This window comes from Benincasa hispida, chromosome 3, assembly GCF_027475165.1.
Source record: "Benincasa hispida cultivar pf3 chromosome 3, pf3_genome.v1.1, whole genome shotgun sequence".
NCBI classification, from domain to species: Eukaryota; Viridiplantae; Streptophyta; class Magnoliopsida; order Cucurbitales; family Cucurbitaceae; genus Benincasa; species Benincasa hispida.
The window spans coordinates 46,336,458-46,357,121 of NC_143480.1; the positions used below are offsets into that span (position 1 = coordinate 46,336,458).

At 32.6% G+C, this 20,664-nt stretch overlaps 2 protein-coding genes across 4 annotated transcripts; both read left to right on the forward strand.

Annotated features, from left to right (window-relative positions):
* The first annotated feature begins 4,197 nt into the window (after positions 1-4,197).
* LOC120069893 (actin) lies at positions 4,198-7,391 on the forward strand. 2 transcript variants are annotated; one of them, XM_039021721.2, is made up of 5 exons: positions 4,198-4,495; positions 5,317-5,388; positions 5,775-6,168; positions 6,317-6,930; positions 7,030-7,391. In XM_039021721.2, the coding sequence occupies exons 2-5, from the start codon at positions 5,329-5,331 to the stop codon at positions 7,093-7,095; spliced, it is 1,134 nt and encodes a 377-aa protein (XP_038877649.1). In that variant the 5' UTR covers positions 4,198-4,495; positions 5,317-5,328; the 3' UTR covers positions 7,096-7,391. The 2 variants fall into 2 exon arrangements, with proteins under 2 accessions (XP_038877649.1, XP_090168618.1); XM_090312492.1 differs by having other exon boundaries at positions 4,354-4,485; positions 5,315-5,388.
* Positions 7,392-8,641: 1,250 nt separating this feature from the next.
* On the forward strand, positions 8,642-13,179 carry ALG10 (DIE2/ALG10 family). Of its 2 annotated transcripts, XM_039021720.2 has the most exons (8): positions 8,642-9,090; positions 9,213-9,301; positions 9,607-9,940; positions 10,435-10,708; positions 10,893-11,030; positions 11,184-11,388; positions 12,248-12,390; positions 12,790-13,179. In XM_039021720.2, the coding sequence occupies exons 1-8, from the start codon at positions 9,001-9,003 to the stop codon at positions 13,047-13,049; spliced, it is 1,533 nt and encodes a 510-aa protein (XP_038877648.1). In that variant the 5' UTR covers positions 8,642-9,000; the 3' UTR covers positions 13,050-13,179. The 2 variants fall into 2 exon arrangements, with proteins under 2 accessions (XP_038877648.1, XP_090168573.1); XM_090312447.1 differs by lacking the exon at positions 10,893-11,030 and having other exon boundaries at positions 8,698-9,090.
* The last annotated feature ends 7,485 nt before the right edge of the window (positions 13,180-20,664 follow it).

A 20,664-nucleotide genomic window follows, 5' to 3' on the forward strand; every position in this document is an offset into this window, starting at 1 on the left:
TGTCATGGTGAAAATACTCAAGTTTAATTAATTATGCCAAGAGGAAGGATATGCGTTTGAAGTCTAAAAGCAATATTACATTGTAGAGAGTACCCTACTAAAGTTTCAAGTTTAGAATTAAACTATAGATTTTGAAAGGGTTGTTAAATAGTCACATGTTTTGGTATAGAGATTTTGTTTCACTTGGAAGTGAAAAAGAACATCTTGATTTTGTTGGTCTTAACAAAGATGAGCGTGAGAAATCAAAGTATTTAGAAAGTACTTACTATTTTAAGAAGATAAAAGGAAGTTGTCGTTTTGAGACTACAAGTACATAGATTTGGTTTGAATTGCTAAGAAAAGATTTGGGTGGTTACTAGCCTTGGCATTGGTTTTAAGCATACTAAAGTTACATGCAATTATAAACCTTAGTTTGCTTTGGTTGAAATGATAGTTTGTTTAGGTTGTTAATTGTGAAGCTCATCTTTAGCATGAAAATATTTTTCCAACCTAAGGAGTTGGACAAGGACAACTAGGATATTGGATGGGTGTTTGGACAAGTTTCTTCCGTAGTTTAGTAGAGTGTTGGAGGAAATAATCTTTTAAGGAGAGTTGAAGTGACATTAGTTTTTGGGAACTATTGATATGGAACAGTGTGGCTTTATCAATGAGAAGGTACTTAGTTGAACTTATTAGAGAAGTTTGGAAGATGTTGACTTTGGGCATAAATTAGAAACTAGTGAAACAATTAAGATTGTGATTGCACTGAAAGTATGATTCTGTTTTGATAGGTTGAATTGCTATGACTTACTATGGTTGGACTAATGAGAGTGTTCTAGAAACCCGTGTGTATGTGACAGAAAATATGATACTATGTGAATGTTTGCTACATTTGATTGATGGATGAATTTTTGAGACTGTTTTGGAAGCTCATGAGCATGTGATTATGATTTCATGTATATGCCTATATTAGATCGATAGTGATTGTTAGTATTCTTATTGGGTTGCATATATCGCAGGTTGTGGACCTTCGAGTTCACATCTTATGTTTATGTTTCGGTGTTCCTTTGGGATCATCACTTATACTTATGAGTCATGATTGGATCACCATTTATGAAAGCATACCTTTGGGTTCGCCCCCTATGCAAGCCTATGCCTATACCTACGATGCGTAATGTACACTTGAATCTCGATAAGAATGCTAACTGTTCACCTAGTAGGCCTAGTAATGGTTATTTTTATACTCATTCTTTTCTCATGTTTTTCAGTTGAAGGTAAAGATAGACTGGCGAATAACTCGCCACAAAGAATCTGTGACAGAGTCATTAGGACTTGATATTGTAATCATAATCTTAACACTAACTTGGGTTTGAGGACGAACCAGTAGTAGATCACTTACCTCGATAGCAAGCGTGAATAAAATTTATCCAAGCAGCCAATCTTCTTTAAACCTTTAGAAACCTTGAATCAGCCCTATTACATAAATTAAAATTTAAACCTAATATTTATGGCTTAATACCAAATCCAAATTCAATCCTAATAACTCCAAACACTTACTAAAGTGTGACTCAGCTCCAATTGCACCTCAACCTCAAACAAATCTTTGAATCCTATGCCAACATCACAACCAAGGATTCTAAATTCAAATTTAGAGCATACTTGAGTGACATAAAGAGCCTTGAAACATTAAAATGCCACCCAAAAAAAAAAAAAAAAAAAAAATCCGAAAATCTCAGAAACGAACCCAAACTTGCTGAACAGTGTGCTAATTCCCCCTTCAAGAAAACAAATCCAACCTTCTAATTCTCCATAAAATAAAAACCAAGCCAAATCTTTAGCGGGTAATCAACAACTCTCAACAAAATCCATTAAAAAAAAAAGACATCAAATCTTACAAATCTAAGCTTTCGGCAAGAGACGGCTGCCGGATGATGATACACACCTGATTGGCGGCAGCTCGGCCCCGCTGGCAGTGCAAGACGGCGGTCGGCGAACTCCCAGCCACAACCGACGAGGATTCGCACGCTAACAGCAGGGATCGACGGGCCTCCAGTGGGCGTGGACGCCGGCGAACGACGATGGTTTGGGGTGGACGACCGATTGGAGGCAGCGCTTGACGACGTTGGAGGAAGCGGCAGCCGTCGGCTTCAAAATGCAGAGAATAAAGAAAGGGGGGCTGCGACTGAGAGAGAGTGGGGAAGAAGATTCAATTTTTTTCCTTTGCATGCTTTCCAAGATATTTTATAAATATCTATATATTTATTTTACTTAAACCCTAATTCCATTATATATAATGACCAATTGAATTAAATCCAAATTTTAAATATTGAACACTTAATTTAAATTGGATTAACTTAATCTCAATAATTCAATTTTAACTTCAACACTCAACATGTCACTCAAATAATTTAAGGTAAATAAATTAAAAATTACTTAAAAATTTGGATTGTCATAATTATCTTACCAATTTAAAAAGGTTCCCATTTGATATTTTTACCCTCTCACTAGAAAGTAAGTAACCACCTCCACTATCACATTATGATAAAAATATCAACAAATTTCTCAAAGTCATGGAGTCCTACCTTCTAAGGAAAGCCATACTCAAAAACTTTGAACCATATTTGGCTTTTTATTAAAATAAAAATGGTAATAATAAGTAAGGCATAGAAGAATGTAAAAGAATTTATCTTCATATTATATTAGACTTGCCAAAACTTTGTTAGTTGAGATATTATATATAATTTTTTAAGGTATTTAAACTGTCCACATATGATGAAATATGATATTTCACCATTCAAAACTTTAAGTATTATCACTATGGGAAGAAAATAAAATTAAAGTGAAATGAACTAAAGGTTAAAGGTTTTAATCTTTCTTTTTTACGAATAAAAAATTACATGATTATCAACATGAACATAACTCAATTAGTTAAGCACATGTCTTCGATTAATTAGAAGTCGGAGTTTCAAATATTTTCCAATTCTAATAGTTGCTTTAACTTAAAAAAATAAAAAGCAAATGTCTATGGAGCTTAAAAAAAATGAACCTTATAATGAAACCTCATTTTTAAACTGTGGAAGACTTTAGTTATACTTTTAATTTTGAAGTCTAGACATATATTATAGTATTTGAGAAAATTTTAATTTAGTCTAATGTGTATCTAAAAAAATTATTTAGTTAGGTATGTTTTAATTGTTTTCACTTATATCTTTATTGTGGGTGAATGTTAAAATTAGTCGATAATAAAGTTTCTTGGTAGAAATCTAAAGAATGAATAAGACGACTAATAAAATAAAAGTCGATTTTTTGTTTTCATTAAGTTTGTTTAGAAGAAATTAAAAATCTTTATACTCTTAGGTGTGACCAACGTTTAAAACGTCGATGTTGATGAAAATATCGAAATTTTAATTTTACGTAGATTAACGATGGATATATCGATAAAATTTTGATTCCAATGAATATTTTTAGAAAAATTATAAAAATAAAAAGTTAATAAATAAAGATTTTATGATTTTTAAACAAATTAACATGTCTGTTATTTATATTATATTTACATTAGGATATTTGGATATTTTGTTGTTTAATTATTATGTTTTATGAATTTTTTTTACTATATAATGGAAATATAGATTTACCTCTCATGTCGATATCAAACCTATATAAATGTATGTAAAAATATCACTGAAAATATCAACATATCGATCGAAATTTAATACTATGGGTATGACTTAGTTATTCCTCTAAATTATTGCTAACTCACATTATAGCATACATAAAATGAAGTTATCATCAAATTTGACGTTGGTATAATTAAAAGTTGTTAAAATATAAGGAATCTTGTCAAAAAAATTTATACAATAAAAGAATAAATTAAAAAAAAAAACACTATCCTCTTTTGTATGATAAATTTTAAACAAATGTTTTTTTTTTCTTGAAAAAGAAATACCAAGAGTAGAATTTACTACTTATGTTTCTCAATTATTGTTATTAAAAATATGTATTAAAGAAATAACAATAGTTCGATTATATTTAAAACGGGAAAAATGAAATTACATATTAACTAAATTAATTATCCAAATCTGATTTTCATTTAAATAATAAACATGTGATTGGAGGAAGTGGAGGGTATTTTGGTCCCCAAAAGAGCAAAATGACAGCTGGATCCACCTGAGGCCCAGATCAAAGTGACGCGTCATGTGGACCGTAGATCCAGTGCTTAAGAAGGGGATTCTGGACCAAGGATCGGTCAGAATGAGACCGAATTTGGAGTGCATTTAACTCGCAATTCATTTCGGACGAAACTTTCGGACGAAACTTTCATTTCCCAATTTTTATTTTTATTTTATTTTCTTTTATTTTATTTGACTTCGTATTTCTGCATTGTCCGTTTTCCGTTTTTTCATGTTTTGAAATAAACCCCTCGGGAGGCGGGTAGCTGCTGGCTAAGAAATCAACTTCGAGCACAAGCGCTTTCAATTTCAAGTCGAAAAACCAAAAAAGAAAAAAAGAAAAAAAGGTACTGCAATTTTTCATCTGTAATTTGTTCGATGAATGTTTGTTTTTTCTCTACATTCTCATCATAATGTACTGATTTCGATTCTTGAATTTCTTTCCAAACGATCGGCGTTTCCCATTGCTTTACAATTTCCTGGTTTCTTTGGAGTTGATTGAAACAATACATTCTGGTAGTTTTTTGGATGTTCTAGCATTCGATATGGCTGTTTGATTGATTTTCTTCGCTTCTTGTGCTTGAATCTTCTGGAATTTTACTTTTCCGTTCCTATTTCTTTGTTTATATAATTTGATTTTTGAAGAACTGACGTTGCTGCATTGAAAGATTCTTTCGAGTAATGCTTCAGTTGCTTAACGACTGGTTTCATTGTGGCATATTGTTTTCCTGGATGTTCTTAAATCAGAGTATGAATTTTTGAAAAGGCTGTGGAGTACCGATCAGGTCATGATCCGCCTTATTCTGCAACGAAGCAGAGGATGAACATTAACTATTTTACTTATGATTAAGTCGTTTTTTGAAATATCAGAAAGAGATATTATTTCCTTTTGTAATTGTAATAGTGTATGTTTATTCTAGAGACAAGATGCAGCTTTCATATGTTATACGTCAAGGATCTTAGCTGCACTGTAGAATTTCGGCGATCATAATTGATGAATTTGAAGACCGATTATTTTCCTTAAATATTAGATTCAGGAACTTAGCATTTTGCTTTCTTCTTCCTATCTCTGAAAGAACCATTCCAGATTTTCTTGCATCTTTTCTTCAGATCGCTCATTTTATTTTTCTTTTATATATGTTTGATGCAATCTAACATTCTTTTGCAGGCAATATAAAAGATGGCTGAGAACGAGGATATCCAGCCTCTTGTCTGTGATAATGGAACAGGAATGGTTAAGGTGATTGAATTCTACCTTCAGTTGAGGATTAAATTTCCTAAACTTTAATATAATGCTTATAAATCTATTGGTTAAAACTTAAAATTGTGTTATGAATAACGTTTATCTATTATGATTTTCATCCTATTCAACCGAAGAAGTGAATGTCTGTGAGTGATTTCAAAATTTTTAAAATCACTCTCAAAACACATTTTTAATCATGCAAAAGAAATTTAATGTTTGATTCTACAATTTTAAATGCAATTTTCATATCATCAAAATTGACTTTGAAGGATTAAAATCATATTCTATAGTGATTTTGGAAATGACAAAAGTGTTTTAACCATTTCAAGTCACTCCCAAACATGTCCAAAAACTTAAATTCTAATTTTCTTCTTGTTTTTCAGGCTGGGTTTGCTGGGGATGATGCTCCAAGGGCTGTCTTCCCTAGCATTGTTGGACGCCCCCGTCATACAGGTGTTATGGTTGGAATGGGACAGAAAGATGCTTATGTTGGGGATGAGGCTCAGTCCAAGCGTGGTATTTTGACTCTTAAATACCCTATTGAGCACGGCATTGTCAGCAACTGGGATGACATGGAGAAGATTTGGCATCACACCTTCTACAATGAACTTCGTGTCGCCCCAGAAGAACATCCAGTTCTTCTCACCGAGGCACCACTCAATCCCAAAGCTAACCGTGAGAAAATGACCCAGATTATGTTTGAGACCTTCAATGCACCAGCTATGTACGTAGCTATTCAAGCTGTTCTTTCCCTTTATGCCAGTGGTCGTACAACTGGTAAGCTTTCTCGTTGGTGCTTAAAATAGAACATATACCCTTTATCTTCTGAATAGTTACTTCTGTAATTTTTGCTGTTGAAAAGTTGGTGAATTGAGAGATTATGTTTATCGAGCCTGCCTTATGAAGTCATTATGCTTTGGTTTAGGTATTGTTCTTGATTCTGGAGATGGTGTCAGTCACACAGTCCCCATCTACGAGGGATATGCACTTCCACATGCTATCCTACGTCTCGATCTTGCTGGCCGTGACCTGACCGATGCCCTCATGAAGATTTTGACCGAGCGTGGTTATTCATTCACCACCACAGCCGAGCGTGAAATTGTGAGAGATATGAAGGAAAAATTGGCCTACATTGCCCTTGATTATGAGCAAGAATTAGAAACCTCTAAGACCAGCTCTTCTGTTGAGAAGAGTTATGAGTTGCCTGATGGTCAGGTGATTACCATCGGTGCTGAGCGTTTCCGATGCCCAGAAGTACTTTTCCAGCCATCCATGATCGGTATGGAAGCTGCCGGTATTCATGAGACAACATACAATTCCATCATGAAATGTGATGTTGACATCAGGAAAGATTTGTATGGAAACATTGTGCTCAGTGGTGGTTCAACCATGTTCCCTGGCATTGCCGATAGAATGAGCAAGGAGATCACGGCGTTGGCCCCGAGCAGCATGAAGATTAAGGTGGTTGCGCCGCCTGAAAGGAAATACAGCGTGTGGATTGGAGGTTCCATCTTGGCATCCTTGAGTACTTTCCAGCAGGTGAGTTTATTTTCAAAGCGTTTTTCCTTCTTATCACAATGTAGAGTCAGTCTAAACTTTAAATTTGATAAATTTGGCTTGCTTGTTTGTTGTATGCAGATGTGGATTGCCAAGGCTGAGTATGATGAGTCCGGCCCTTCAATTGTCCACAGGAAATGCTTCTAATTACAAGCGAACACGTGTCGACTTCGGTACTGTTTTACCTGAGAAAGAAATTGCTGCATTAATTTCCCTCTTCTGTTCAACTCTGTTTTTCCAATTTTTTCCCTTCTTTTTGTACCTTCTCTCTTATCATAATGTATTGTCAACCTTTTAACGGGAGTGATAGCTGGACTTTTTGTTAATCATTCAGTTATCCCTTGTGAGCCTTTTGGTGCCAAGTCAGTTATGTTTATTTTCATTCTTTATTCTTCTGAATATTGTGATCAGTGAGGAAATTTTGAATAATTGTCCTTTCCAAACTTATTGTTTTTAAGTTTTTAACTAGTTGTGTTCTCCCAGAAATATGCTGGTGAATTCATTTGGTTACACGGAATAATTTTGGTCTCAATTTTGATGTTTGTTGGGCGGAGGCTTTCTTTGAGAGAATTGGGTCAGGGATTATATCAATAAATACATATGAAAAGTAAAAATATTTTCATAAAACTCAGTGTTTTTGCCACCAATAATAGCAAATTTGGGTTTGTATTATAGCATGGTTAAAACTTGGTACTATCAATCTCATCAATTTCCACTCTACATATCCTTAGGAAAAAAAATACAAGTGTGAGTGGCCAGATCGTTAGTGTTTATAAGCCAATTTTCTATTGTGGTTAGAATTTTACCAAATTTTTTTAATTGAAAAGTAATGAATTATAAGAGAATGTTAGAGTTTTTACCATGAAAAAACACATTTTTTTTTTTAATCAAACAGAATCAGAATTAAGGGCAGAGTTCACCCATGAAAAAGCTTAATCTTCTTAACTTTATTTAGATATGGCTTAAAGAGATGAATTAGATGACAAGCTTTTAAAAACATCAGTAGAAATCAAAATCAGTTATGCACTATTATAGAATAAATGAACACTTATGCTATGCATTCGATTAAGGAAATATCCCAATGTATTCAAATGGTAGCTTATCCCATTCAAATCAATAAGAGTACTACTAAAAAAGAATAATCAACAACTAACATGTACATACTTCATCCTTCATGTACAAATTTCTAAGTTCAATGGACCAGTTTATGCGATAAATACTTAGGGTTATTTGAAGCTATGTTTACTTTATTCGTCGACCAAAATGAAAATTATAGGTCAACTAAGTTATCTTGTTTACTATAACGTATTCATGCTTCATAGTGAGTTTTAAAATAGAGATATAACTGTGGAGAAATTCTACGTTTTCTTTTAGACATGACTTACTTTCTAGTTTATTTAGATAATCTATCCATGTTATTTTTATTTTGTTCTTAATCAATTTTAAGAACTTTTACTTAGGTCTTCTTTATCTCTTTTTTCTTCTTATCTTTTTTTTATATGATTATATTTATTCTCTATTTGATTCACTTGCGTATATTTCATTATTATTATTTTCAGTACAATTGGAATGAAGTTATTGTTTTATATTTCATGATTGTTTTTTTTTAGTACAATTGGACTGAAGTTATTGTTTTAACATGGTATGCTAGTTCATTTAGATTTCATGATTATTTAGGAAATTTGTGTGTGTATATGTAGACCTTCTAAAATGATTTAATAAATAGTCTGTATATTTTCTATTTACTTTTCCCCTTTTTGTTTTGTTTTGTTTTTTTTTCCATTCGTATTTCCTTTCAAGCCTAAGGAGACGGTGGGTTGGGCAATGGTGAGATCACCCTACGGCTGCCAAATGCTTCCCGCGTAAACGCAGCGCCCATGTCGATCATCCATATTCCAATTGCGTCTTGATTCTTGGGCCGATTATGAACGGAACCCTAGCTTAGCGATGACTTAACATTTAGATTCTTAATAGTATCCATTTTGTTGCCTTGGTTCAGGAAGATATAGTTTGTTCATCTCGTCCAGAATCTGAATCCAGGACTGAGAAATAATGGGCAGAATCGCTGTAGCCGCTATCGTGAGCTTGTGGGTGGTTCCGATCTCCATCCTCGTCAACCGCATTCTTCCCGATCCTTATATGGTAAGTTTTTTCGTCAATTTCATTTCGAATTTTTTAAATTTGGAGTTTGTTCGTTCACAATTGCATTTTCTTACTAAAATTACTTGAAAAACTTACAATATTGATCCCGATTGATGTTTAAGGACGAGATATTTCATGTGCCTCAAGCTCAGAAATACTGCAGTGGGAACTTCAGAAGTTGGGACCCCATGATTACAACTCCTCCTGGACTGTAAGTTTGTAACTCTATTCTTTGATTCTTTGAATTAAAAGTTTTGGGTCCGATTCTGGATTATAGTCATGATATGTATCCTTATTCAGTTTATGAGGCTATCGGTCATTTATTTGTCAGGAAAAATGCTGTTGCTGTCCCCAGTATCCAATATGGAATAGTGAAATATTTGCTTGTTGATTTCTTAATTATAATTACTCAATTTTCCCTGCGAGAGAAAAAAAAAAAAACAACTTTCACTTGGTGGTAATGATAATATGTGTTTTCTCAAGATTGTTAATACATGGAATCTAAAATTTCTGCAGGTACTATCTTTCACTTGCCCATGTTGCTTCTTTGTTTCCAGCCATTGTCTTTACTCGAGCAGCACCATCATTTTCTGAAGCCTGTTCCGTTCAGATTCTTCGTTCTACCAATGGGATTTTGGCAGTTTTGTGCAGTGTACTTGTATATGAGATAATCTCCCATTTAAGGCCAAATCTTGATGATAAAAAAGCAACAACTTATGCAGTGATTTTGGCACTTTATCCACTCCATTGGTTCTTCACTTTTCTGTATTACACTGATGTTGCATCGCTGACAGCCGTCCTTGCTATGTACCTAGCATGCTTAAAGAAGAATTACTGGTTGAGTACATTGGTAAGGAGCTTACTAATACTTTTCCATGATAGTTTCTTAAGTTTGTTGCATTTTCATTATCCATCCTCTTGCGGTATGAAATTGTTCCAATGAGAACAAAGTCAGAGGAAAATGAAACCCCCCTTTCCTACGGAAGTTAAACATGTTTGATGATCATTCTTTTATTTTTTATTTTTTATTTTTATTTTTTAAATTCTTCCTCTAATTCCATATAGTTATATGTATGTATGTCTACCTGGCTGAAATAATTCCTCTCATTGATTTATGAGTCCTTGGGTTGTTTCTAGAATCATGGTGATGTGAGTTCCTTGGGTTGATAAGGACCTGTGTTTTGCAGTATTCAAGAGAGGACCTGTTGTTGGAGCAGACAGGAGTTTATTATTATTTGTTGTAATACATTAAATGGAATATTTGATATTTTTATGATGGAATTTCTCATTTCATTTCTGCAATCTTCTACCCTTCTGATAACTTAGTTTCATCCCTTTATACAGTTTGGTGTCTTTGCAGTTGTCATTCGACAAACAAATGTTGTATGGATGCTTTTTGTAGCATGCTCTGGGATTATTGATACTACTCTGACTTGCCATGACGATACTATACAAATGCATGAGAATAATGTAGTGGTGGAGGAAAGTAGTCCATTGAATGCTAAAGGCAATTTCATTTCTAGAGTAAACTTGCGAAAGAGAAAGTTGAATCGTACAAAGGATGAGGGTGAACAATTTACACAGAGCACAAGATTCTCATCAATAAACCAGAAACTAGGTATTATTTCACCGTTTTTGATCTGTTTCCATTAATATTTTGAATTACAAAATTGTTTTATGAATAGTTCATGCAGAAGTGGTGTTTAAGCAGTAACTCACCCTTTTTGTGTTCCTTTGCCCCTCCAAGTTTCTGTGTATTTTTATTGATCATTCCTGCACTGCTGTTGGGCATTCCGTTACAGGTTTAATGGACGAGATTAGGGCCATGTTATTGACCATGTGGCATATGAAATTTAAGCTCTTGGTTTCATTTTGCCCCTTTGTGATTATGCTTATGGCCTTTGTTGCTTTTGTTCGTTGGAATGGAAGTATAGTTCTTGGTAATTATTATCTTGACACCCTAAATTTTGCTTGAATCAAGTGGTTTTTATTATTTATTATTTATTATTTTCAATAGTTTATTTATTGATATTTTATTATAATTTCTATTCAGAAAAAAATAACTCATTGCTATTACACGTCTCAAAATGCAGGTGCAAAGGAAGCACATGCAGTCTCTCTGCATTTTGCACAGATTTTGTATTTTGGTCTTTTTTCTGCTCTTGTTATGGCTCCAAGGCACTGTAATCTAAGTCAGCTCTTAGATTTGTTTCACTCATTCTGGAAAGGCAGACCTCTTAGTTTTTTGCAAGTTTTCATTGCCCTTCTTGCTGGCTTCATCTCTGTACACTATTTCAGGTTAGTTCAGGTTCAGTGAAACATAGTATTGGAGGGAAAAGATTTCTCATATTGCATGCTACATATTGCATGCTACAACCTACGAGATCATTCAGCTAAAAAGTATCAATAATTTAATAAAAGGAGTACTGGTTTTACCCCAAGGGCGGCTTTGTTGGCTAAGCCCTGTGGTCTCCAAGTAGAATCAATTTCTTAAATGCGTTATTTTCCTTTGATGAGATCCAATACATGAATAAAGGGAACAATTTTATAAGAAACACTTCCTTTTTTCTTCGAAGAATTATTATAAGTCTCAATGATTCAACAATTAAATCATTGGAGTTATTGTATTATTAGTTTAGGGTTTATCTTTTTAAGCATAGATATTCTTTTAGGGGCAGTATGGGCTAATGAGACATGGGGATCGTATTGGAATTGGGACACAAAGGAAATTTGGGCATTTATTACTTGGACTATATTCGCAATTTATTTTCATAAGCGAACAAATAAAAATTTTGAAGGTGTAACGCAGTGGTCATGTGTTTTGATCTTTGGATAAGCTTAATAAGGAAAATCCTTTGTTTTCTTCGAAGTCCGGAGCCTTGGGGCAGGACTTTATGAAGAGAGAAGCAGTACAGCTTTTTGTTAAGGGATCAACCAATGATAAGTCATCACTTGTCAGCCATGTAATGTCTTGATTGTTCTTCAAGATCTCCATTTAAAGCTTTTTAGTGTTTATTTTTCCATTTTCTTTTCCCTAGAAAAATAAACTTTGTAAGATTTTGTGATTAGAGTTGGAGGTGAAATTCTTCTAAACAAAATGTCAATTGCATTCTTCATTTTCCATTTCATTCATCACATATTAGTTGGTCTGTTGCAGCATAGCTCACCCCTATCTTCTAGCTGACAATCGGCATTACCCCTTCTACCTTTGGCGTAAAGTTATCAATGCTCATTGGTCATCGAAGTACCTTCTCGTTCCAGCATATATTTGTTCATGGTTTTCCATCATCGACATATTAAGTGAGTGGCTTACTTTCTAGTCTCTACTAATGCGATGAAAATCAAAGTTACTTCCTCCAATGATTGATTTATGGATAGGGTCTTATCGGGTGCCTTCTCTTAGTGTAAATCTAGCATCTTTTCATTCATTATAGCCTACTTTGATTTCCAATTGGAGAGCTCTTTTGTAATGGACCAATAGACGTTGGAGCTTTATCCTCTCTATTCCATCTATCAATGAGCTTGTTTCTTATTAAAAAAAAAAAAAAAAAAAGGAAAGAAGAAAGAAAACTAACGCCATGGAAATCTGGTAAACTTCGCTCATATACAAAGAGCCGAATTACACAACCGTTGTATTCGCTCTATTGAACCAGTTTCTTTCTGCTTCATTTGTGTTGACTGAATTTTTTCCTGTGGCAGGGAAATCCCAGAGGAAAATCTGGGTCCTGGCCTATTTCTTAGCCACTGCTGCGGTTCTTGTTCCTGCTCCTTTGATCGAGTTTAGATACTTCACAACTCCATTTTACTTCTTGATGCTTCATTGTCAGATGAACGGTAGACTAAGTTGGCTCTTGGTTGCACTTCTTTACATATCTTTGAATGCCTTCACGATGTTCATGTTCTTGTTTCGTCCCTTTTACTGGGAAAATGAAACTGGAAACCAGAGGTTCATATGGTAGATTAGATCATTCAAAATGCCACAAAGTTAGTACTGACTTGTAGAGGTACCCTTTCATAAATGTTATTGATTCTTTTATTAGAAAAAACAAATCTGAGTTTAAATCAAAGACATATAACATATTCAAGGCATATGTCCCTTTCATTTGATTTTTTTTCTTTTTTAGGGTTAAAATATCATTTTGGTTCCCATAGATTTTTGTTTATTTTAGTCTTTATATTTTTAAATGTTCAAATTTAATCTATATATTTTCAATAAATTCTAAATTTAGTCTCTACTGGGAGTTTATTGTTTTTTTTCGAAAACAAAATCTATTTGAATTCCCTTCATAAATTTTGAAATATATTAATGATTTTTTTTTTAAAAAAAAAAGGAGTTATTATTATTTAACTAGTTTCTACATAAATTAATTTCGAAAAATTAAATTTTAAATTGATTGAAAATACAAGAACTAAATTACGAAGTACCAAATGGATATTTCAAATTTTTTTTATCCAATTATGGAAAATTCCATTCAACACTGCAGGGAGTATAGGGGGTTGTGCAGCTAGGCACTAAAAAGGTGCTTGTATATCGGAAAATTTGGAGGAGTATTGTAACTTTTATAAATAATTAGTGAAATATCGTTTGAAAATAATTTGAGAAATATGGTGGTTTTGGAGATTTGACTTGTCCAGTTTTTTTTTTTTTTTTTCTTATTTATTTCAAAACTTGACCAATATATGAACGCTCGACCCTTTTTTATTTTTTCTTTTTTTAATATTATTCTTTTACCTTCTCTAAAAAAGTATCCTATGCAAATTTACTGTCCTATTTATTAATAAGAAGAAAAATTTACCCTTGTACTTCTTAATTACAAGTAAAATTGATATTATTAACTCTTAAATTTAAGAGACATCATAGAAAAGAACAAATTCTCAATCTTTTTTTCTTCCATATTACAATTATTGTTTATAATGGCAATATAATAAAATGTAAATTAAAATGTTCATATCAACCCAATAGTTTAACGTTTCTCATTCATTTAAAAATAATAGTAAGAAAATCAATGTATCTCACAAGGTCGACGTCGTCGACTTTGAACTCTAGGTTGCTTTGGTTCCTCTTTAATTAAAATTAAAATTAATTAGACAATATTTGATTATGTACCAGATGAGCCACAATTGCTTCCGAACGAGTGACGTAGTGCCTTGTAATAATTGATGTAATTTTGAGTCGCATCCCAATCAAATTGCCTAATTGGAACTGTTGTTGTAATAAACCTTTGCATTCTGATGGGACATCCTAGTGGAGACCAAATTGTCTGATAATGTCATTCACCAATGTGAAAACATATGATAGGACTTATCGTCTGACATATGTCTTGATCATTGTGTAGTTGATCTAGTTACACAAAATTTGTCTCTCCACCTATATTATCAAATTAATATTTTAGATTTTAAATTAACTATACCAATCATATAAAAATATTTGTTAAATTAAATTAAATTTAAATAACATATCGAGAATCGTAGACTCGTCAACTAACTAATCATCATTGACATGTGAGAGTTGTGGAACCGTTGTTGGAAATCGTTCCCAAGCCCATAATTGAAGAAGTATTAGAGGTCCAGCGATTTCACGAACGTCGAGTTTTATTGCCTTCATCAAGTACACAAAGTGACTTGATTTGTCAGAAAACAAACGTCCACCCATAATCAACACATATCACATTATCATTTGTAAATGACATAAATCTCAAACATTTGTCCGTCATTTTCTAAGAGAAAAAAAAAAAGACAAACAATATACTACTTGTTATTTTACTAATTATCAAACTTAAATACAAACAAAAACTATTAAAAAAATATTAAAAATATTTTTTTAAAAAATCATTTAGTTTGAACATCAAACTCATTAAAAAAAAACTAATACTAAAGTTTTTTATTAAAAAAACTATAAACATAAAATGCAAAGAAAACTCAAATTACAAATATATTGTACTAAAAAACGAACTCTAATACTAACCTTTTTATAATAAAAAACTTTGAACATCAAACTGAAATAAAAAGAAATCGAATATTATAAATATATATATATAATTTACTCAAATTAATGATTTTGTATTAAATGACAAAAAAAAAATACTAAATTTTTTAAAGTATAAATATCAAAAGTTAAATGAAAAAATAAAATAGTATAAAAAAATACAACAAACTCATTCAATTAGAGATTTTTTATTAAAAACAAACAAAGACAATAAACTTTTTAATTAAAAAAAAAACTAAAAATATAATATATATATATATATATATATACATGGGTACTTCTTTTTGTATTAAAAAACTATAAACAAAAAAGGTAGAGAAAACTAAAATTAAAAATCTAATGCCTAAAACTCTAAAACTAAATTTTCTTCAAAATAACACCAAATCTTAAAAACCCTAGCACTAACAAAATAACTAATATTGTACTAAATAAAATAACATTAACACATTTTTTTTAAGAAAAGCCTAATGTTAAAAATTCTAATATTAACAAAATTTAATATTATTTAAAAAATATATAAAAAAACATTATTAACATGGTAGATCTAGCATAACATAAATAAGAATATTAAACTATAGATAAAAAAACTACTAATATTAACATATAAATATTATTAAATTCAACATCTATTAAAAAAATAATATGGTAGATCTACTAACGTCACTATATAACTAATACTAAAAAACTAATAATATCATAATATAAGGAATTAAAATGATATATCTAACGTAATATAAATATAAAAAATATTTAAAAAACAAAAAAAACTAGTAATAAATTAATATATATATATATGAATTTAGTTGAGTGAAAGTACATCTCTATTTGGTTCTTTATTTCCCAAACAACAACAAAAACTATAAAAAAAAAAAAATATAATAGTATGGGAAAAGAACAAATTTTATAATTATTTTTTAAAAAATAGAAATTTAGTAGAGTGAACATACAAACCTCACAATTTGATAAACGAATGTGGAAAATAAGTGGTTTAGTAACAATTTTGAGAAGAATAAGAGGAAAAAAAATTTATGGGAAGAGGGTATTTGTGAGAAGTAAAAATCGAAAGAGGGGAAGAGAGTAATCACACGAAAGAGAGGAAGAGCAACAAGAGAGCAATATGTGATCAGAGGAAGAGAGCAACGAGAACAATCTGTGTGATCTGAAGTAGTAATCTACGAGGGAAGTTGAGGATTAAAAAGAAATGTGTTCAAAACTCGACCCATAAGTTCAAAAACGGATGTGACCATGCATGGGTCATGACACGGCAGAGTCAAATACTGCATAATATCAGACGAGCAGGTGGCGCGACAGGTCGAGACTTCAAGTCTCGAGGTCGAATTTTCAATCCTCAACTTATTATTTTATTCTTTTCTATCCTCTCAAACTTCTAAAAAAATCAGACACATTACCACAAATATCTAGTATTTTCAAAATCACCCCATTTCACCATTTATTTTTGCAAATTACAATATTAAAGTAAGACCTTCAATTAGTCTTGATTTTTATGCACAAATGTTTGTTTTGTTTTTTGGAATGAACTATAGTGTTTTTTTAATTCTTTTACATGAAATTTATCCATGGCAATTTTTCTGGTAGTCCTATCAAGTATATCATTCCATTAAAAAATTTAACTCTTGAGGTTAGAGTTCGATACTCCTTCTCAACCATTTGTTATACTAAAAAAAAGTAATGATATTAAAGATAATATGAAATAACAAAATTACCGTCACACCCCACCCCAGATCACCCTAGAAGGGCGTGACTGCAGCAATTATCAACCCTTAGGCTGACACTTACTGCCTAACAATTCTTGCGGAATAACTCTGATACCAAATACAAATTATATGCAATGGGACGGCTGTAGGCCCACAATTTATTAACTTAGAAACTTAATATGTTTAGAGTATTTACAACATTAGATTTACAAGTCCAAAAACCCACAATCCTAGTCCCTATATGAACAATAGTAACATGTGTACAATATTAACAGTAACCACCTAGCAAACGGTTACAAGTCTTTTGGTCCTTTAGTGGCAGAGCAGATACTGAGCTGTCTTCAGAGGATTTGATTGCTACTTGTGGGGGGGAAAAACAAAAACATTTGAAAACGGGGTGAGCTTACGCACAGTGAGTGGCCGAGAAAACCTAGTAAATTCTCATGCATAATTTCAGAAAATAGTTTTATCTTAAATATAAACTTTTGCAGCATAAATATTTTCCAAGCGTAATGTATATAAAACTATTTTAAACATAAAACAGTAAAATCATTTCTCAAATCAAAGTACTGTATAGCTGGTAAAATAATCCCAACACCAACTACTAGTCCAGAGAGAACCCTTTTGCTCAATCTCTGACTTTATTCACCTGTGGGCACACTAAGTACCTTAACACATTAGGTACTACTGCTCAGATACCTTCTCCTTGTTTTTCAGTATCGAGCTACCAGGATACCTTCTCCAACGTACTTCAGTATCCCGCTGGCTTGGTACCTTCTTAAACGTACTTCAGTACCAATATATACCTTCTCCTTGTACTTCAGTATCTAGTTGGGTGGATGCCTTCTCCTTGCACTTCGGCATCGCATTTTACCAAAACTATTTGTAAACAACTTTTCTCTTTAAAGCATGTACAATATAACACATATACAACATAGCTTTAAAGATGGTAACGCATGCTGGATAAAATCAATACATATACATATGTAAATAGTTTTTCAACAATATGCATGTGTTCAAATCACAATTCAAACTTGCTTGGAAACCATTTTATAAAACTAGTAGGCATGAGAATTATTTTCGCAAACATGCTTTCTGTATAACATTTGTAATCAAAACATTTTAAAAACATTTTAGTTCGAAAACATTTTAGCCACTCACCTCGAACTCTTAGGAACTTTTCACTCTAATAGCTCCTCGGGTCCCTTTTTCACCCCTAGAATCCAGATTCAACTTACAACTTAGATTACTTATAGTTCCAAACCTTTTTTTGGAAATATTTCCTTCTACAAACTTATTATAAACTGTCTTAGGAACTTACCCTAAACTTTCAGCTCATAATTCCTCGTGGTTTGGCCGGAATCTCAAAATCTTCAAGACTGGCCCAGACTGACCCTTCTGCTTTCTTCTCAACCTCCAGCCTAGTTTCTTTGAGCCTTTTCCTCCGGAAGCCCTACTCTAAAAACTAGAATTCCAGAGCTTTCAGATGGCTTTGAAATCACTCCAAACGCACGAGTATATTGGAAGATCTCCTCGTCCAAAGTTGACACATTCCTCTGAACCCTCATTGCCCTCTACTTTCTTTATGATTTTTGTGTGATTTGAAAATGAAATCCCAACTCCCTATTTATAGGCATTCAAATTGCTCGTGGGATTGACAAAACCTACTTGGCTACATGGCCAAATGTATAATCCTCCCTTTATCAACGTAAGCTGACTTCACCCTAGTTCAATGTGTTCTTCCCAAACGCATCCAACACAATTTCTTAGGGTTTAAGAATTTCTCTTAATCGGACACCTAGATTTTAAGTGACGTTTGCCCTTACGTCTTCAAGCTTTGTTTGTATTCAAATTAGGGTTTTTCCATACATAATCCACCCTAACGCGTCCAAATACATTGCCCAGAAACTTGCTCGGTCGTTCAATGCATAGGCGAGGCGTGGACGTGACGTTCGAATCGGACAAAGCAAGGCTAACGCATAGGCGCTCTCGCTCTTTCCGCTCTCGGCAGTGTCGCTCTCTCCCACTTTCTGGCTAGTCTCGCTCTCTTCACTCTCGCTCTCTCCAGCAATCTCGCTGGTCAGCTCTCTCCAATCTTGCTCTCTCTCTCGCTCTCTCAGCTTTCTCTCCAACTTTTCTCTCCACTCTCGCTCTCTCCAGCTTTCTCGCTGGTCTCGCTCTCTCCAGCTTTCTCGCTGGTCTCGCTCTCTCCAGCTTTCTCGCTGGTCTCGCTTTCTCCCATCTTCTATCCAATCTCGCTCTCTCCAATCTCGCTGGTCTCGATCTCAATGATCTCGCTCTCTCCATCTTTCTCTCCAAATTTTCTCTCCAATCTTTAGCTGTGACAAATGTTCCTCGTATATATTTTTTTACCCGTTTACTCACCACTTAATGATATTTTTACACGGATCTTCCAGGATAATTCCAAAATAATATTTTCTATATTTTTCCTTAATTCCTTACTCCGTACTTCACTTAATTTTTCATACTTAGTCGTATTCTTCCCCGAATTTTTCAAACTCAATCTTCATATTATTCCACATTAATTCTACGTACTTAATTTCTATATTTATTCCCACTAAATAATTTTCCCAACTTTTCCAATATTATTTTCTCCTTTCAAATCTCCATTCCTTCTTTCACCAATCACACTAACTATTTTCAACAACTTATTTATTATACAAATTTCATTGCAATTTTACCAATTAAAGCTCAACTTAAATTTTTCAAGGAAAATCTACTTAACACTTAGAAATTTCCCTCCCCTTAACTTAGGATTTAACTTTCACTTAGTTAATTCCTTTTATCACTTGCTTAAGTAAGGAAAATAGAAATCCGGGTTTCACAATTACACTTAATTTTAGAATTCTCAACTTAATTACTTAAGACACTAGGCCTATTGTCATGGGTTAAAATAGACGATAGAATTTTTAGAATTTGCATTCACTTAAGAAAAAAAAACGTTTTAAAAAAATCCATTATCATTTATATATTTTTGACAAAATTTATTGAAAATACACTTCAAAAGCTATTTTGAGTGGTAGTCAAATACTCTATTTTTTTTCAAAATGACTTACTTTTTAAATTAAACACTTGGTAATGCATTCCAAACATACCTTTAATCTCACTATAGGATCTTTCAGACTTGTTATAAGAGTGTATTCAAAGCACACGAACGACCCTTGAATTTATCTCTACGAAGTATAACATTTTTTTAGTATAAATTAGAGGTGGGATAATTTAAATCATAGACCTTTTGATCCTCAATACATGTAGATACTAGTTGAGCTAAGCTCTAGTTGCCTACAAAATACTATATTAGAGTTGTGAGAATCGAAGTAAAAGGTATTATTGTAACACTATTTTGACTTCAATCATCTCTCATGTGTTTAAACTAAAACTGAAAAAAAAATGTTCATTACCATATAATTCAAAGGCATTGAGACCCATTAGTTCATTTAATATCGATTTCATTTGAGTTTCGAAAATTATACAACATTAAATTTTGAAAGAGTAATCCATAGGTGTAATCACGAGAAAAAAATTCTAAATCTATACAATATTAAATTTTGAAAGAGTAATTCGTAGGTGTAGCCACGAGAAAAAATTCTAATCTAATAGTAGGATAGAAAATTATGTGGGGTCTACAAAATAAATGAATAACAAATTGATACATCACTTGATGACGTGTTAAATTATGAAGGATAACTGGAGGTATATAATTATTACATGAGTATAATTTTTTTGTGCCCAATTACCTTGTATTATTGGCAACTTATAATTGGTGACTTTGATGGATAAGTGCAGCCCAAAATATAATACAAGTATATTGGAATATGAAAATTAGATGAACTAATGCTAATGCCGTCAACT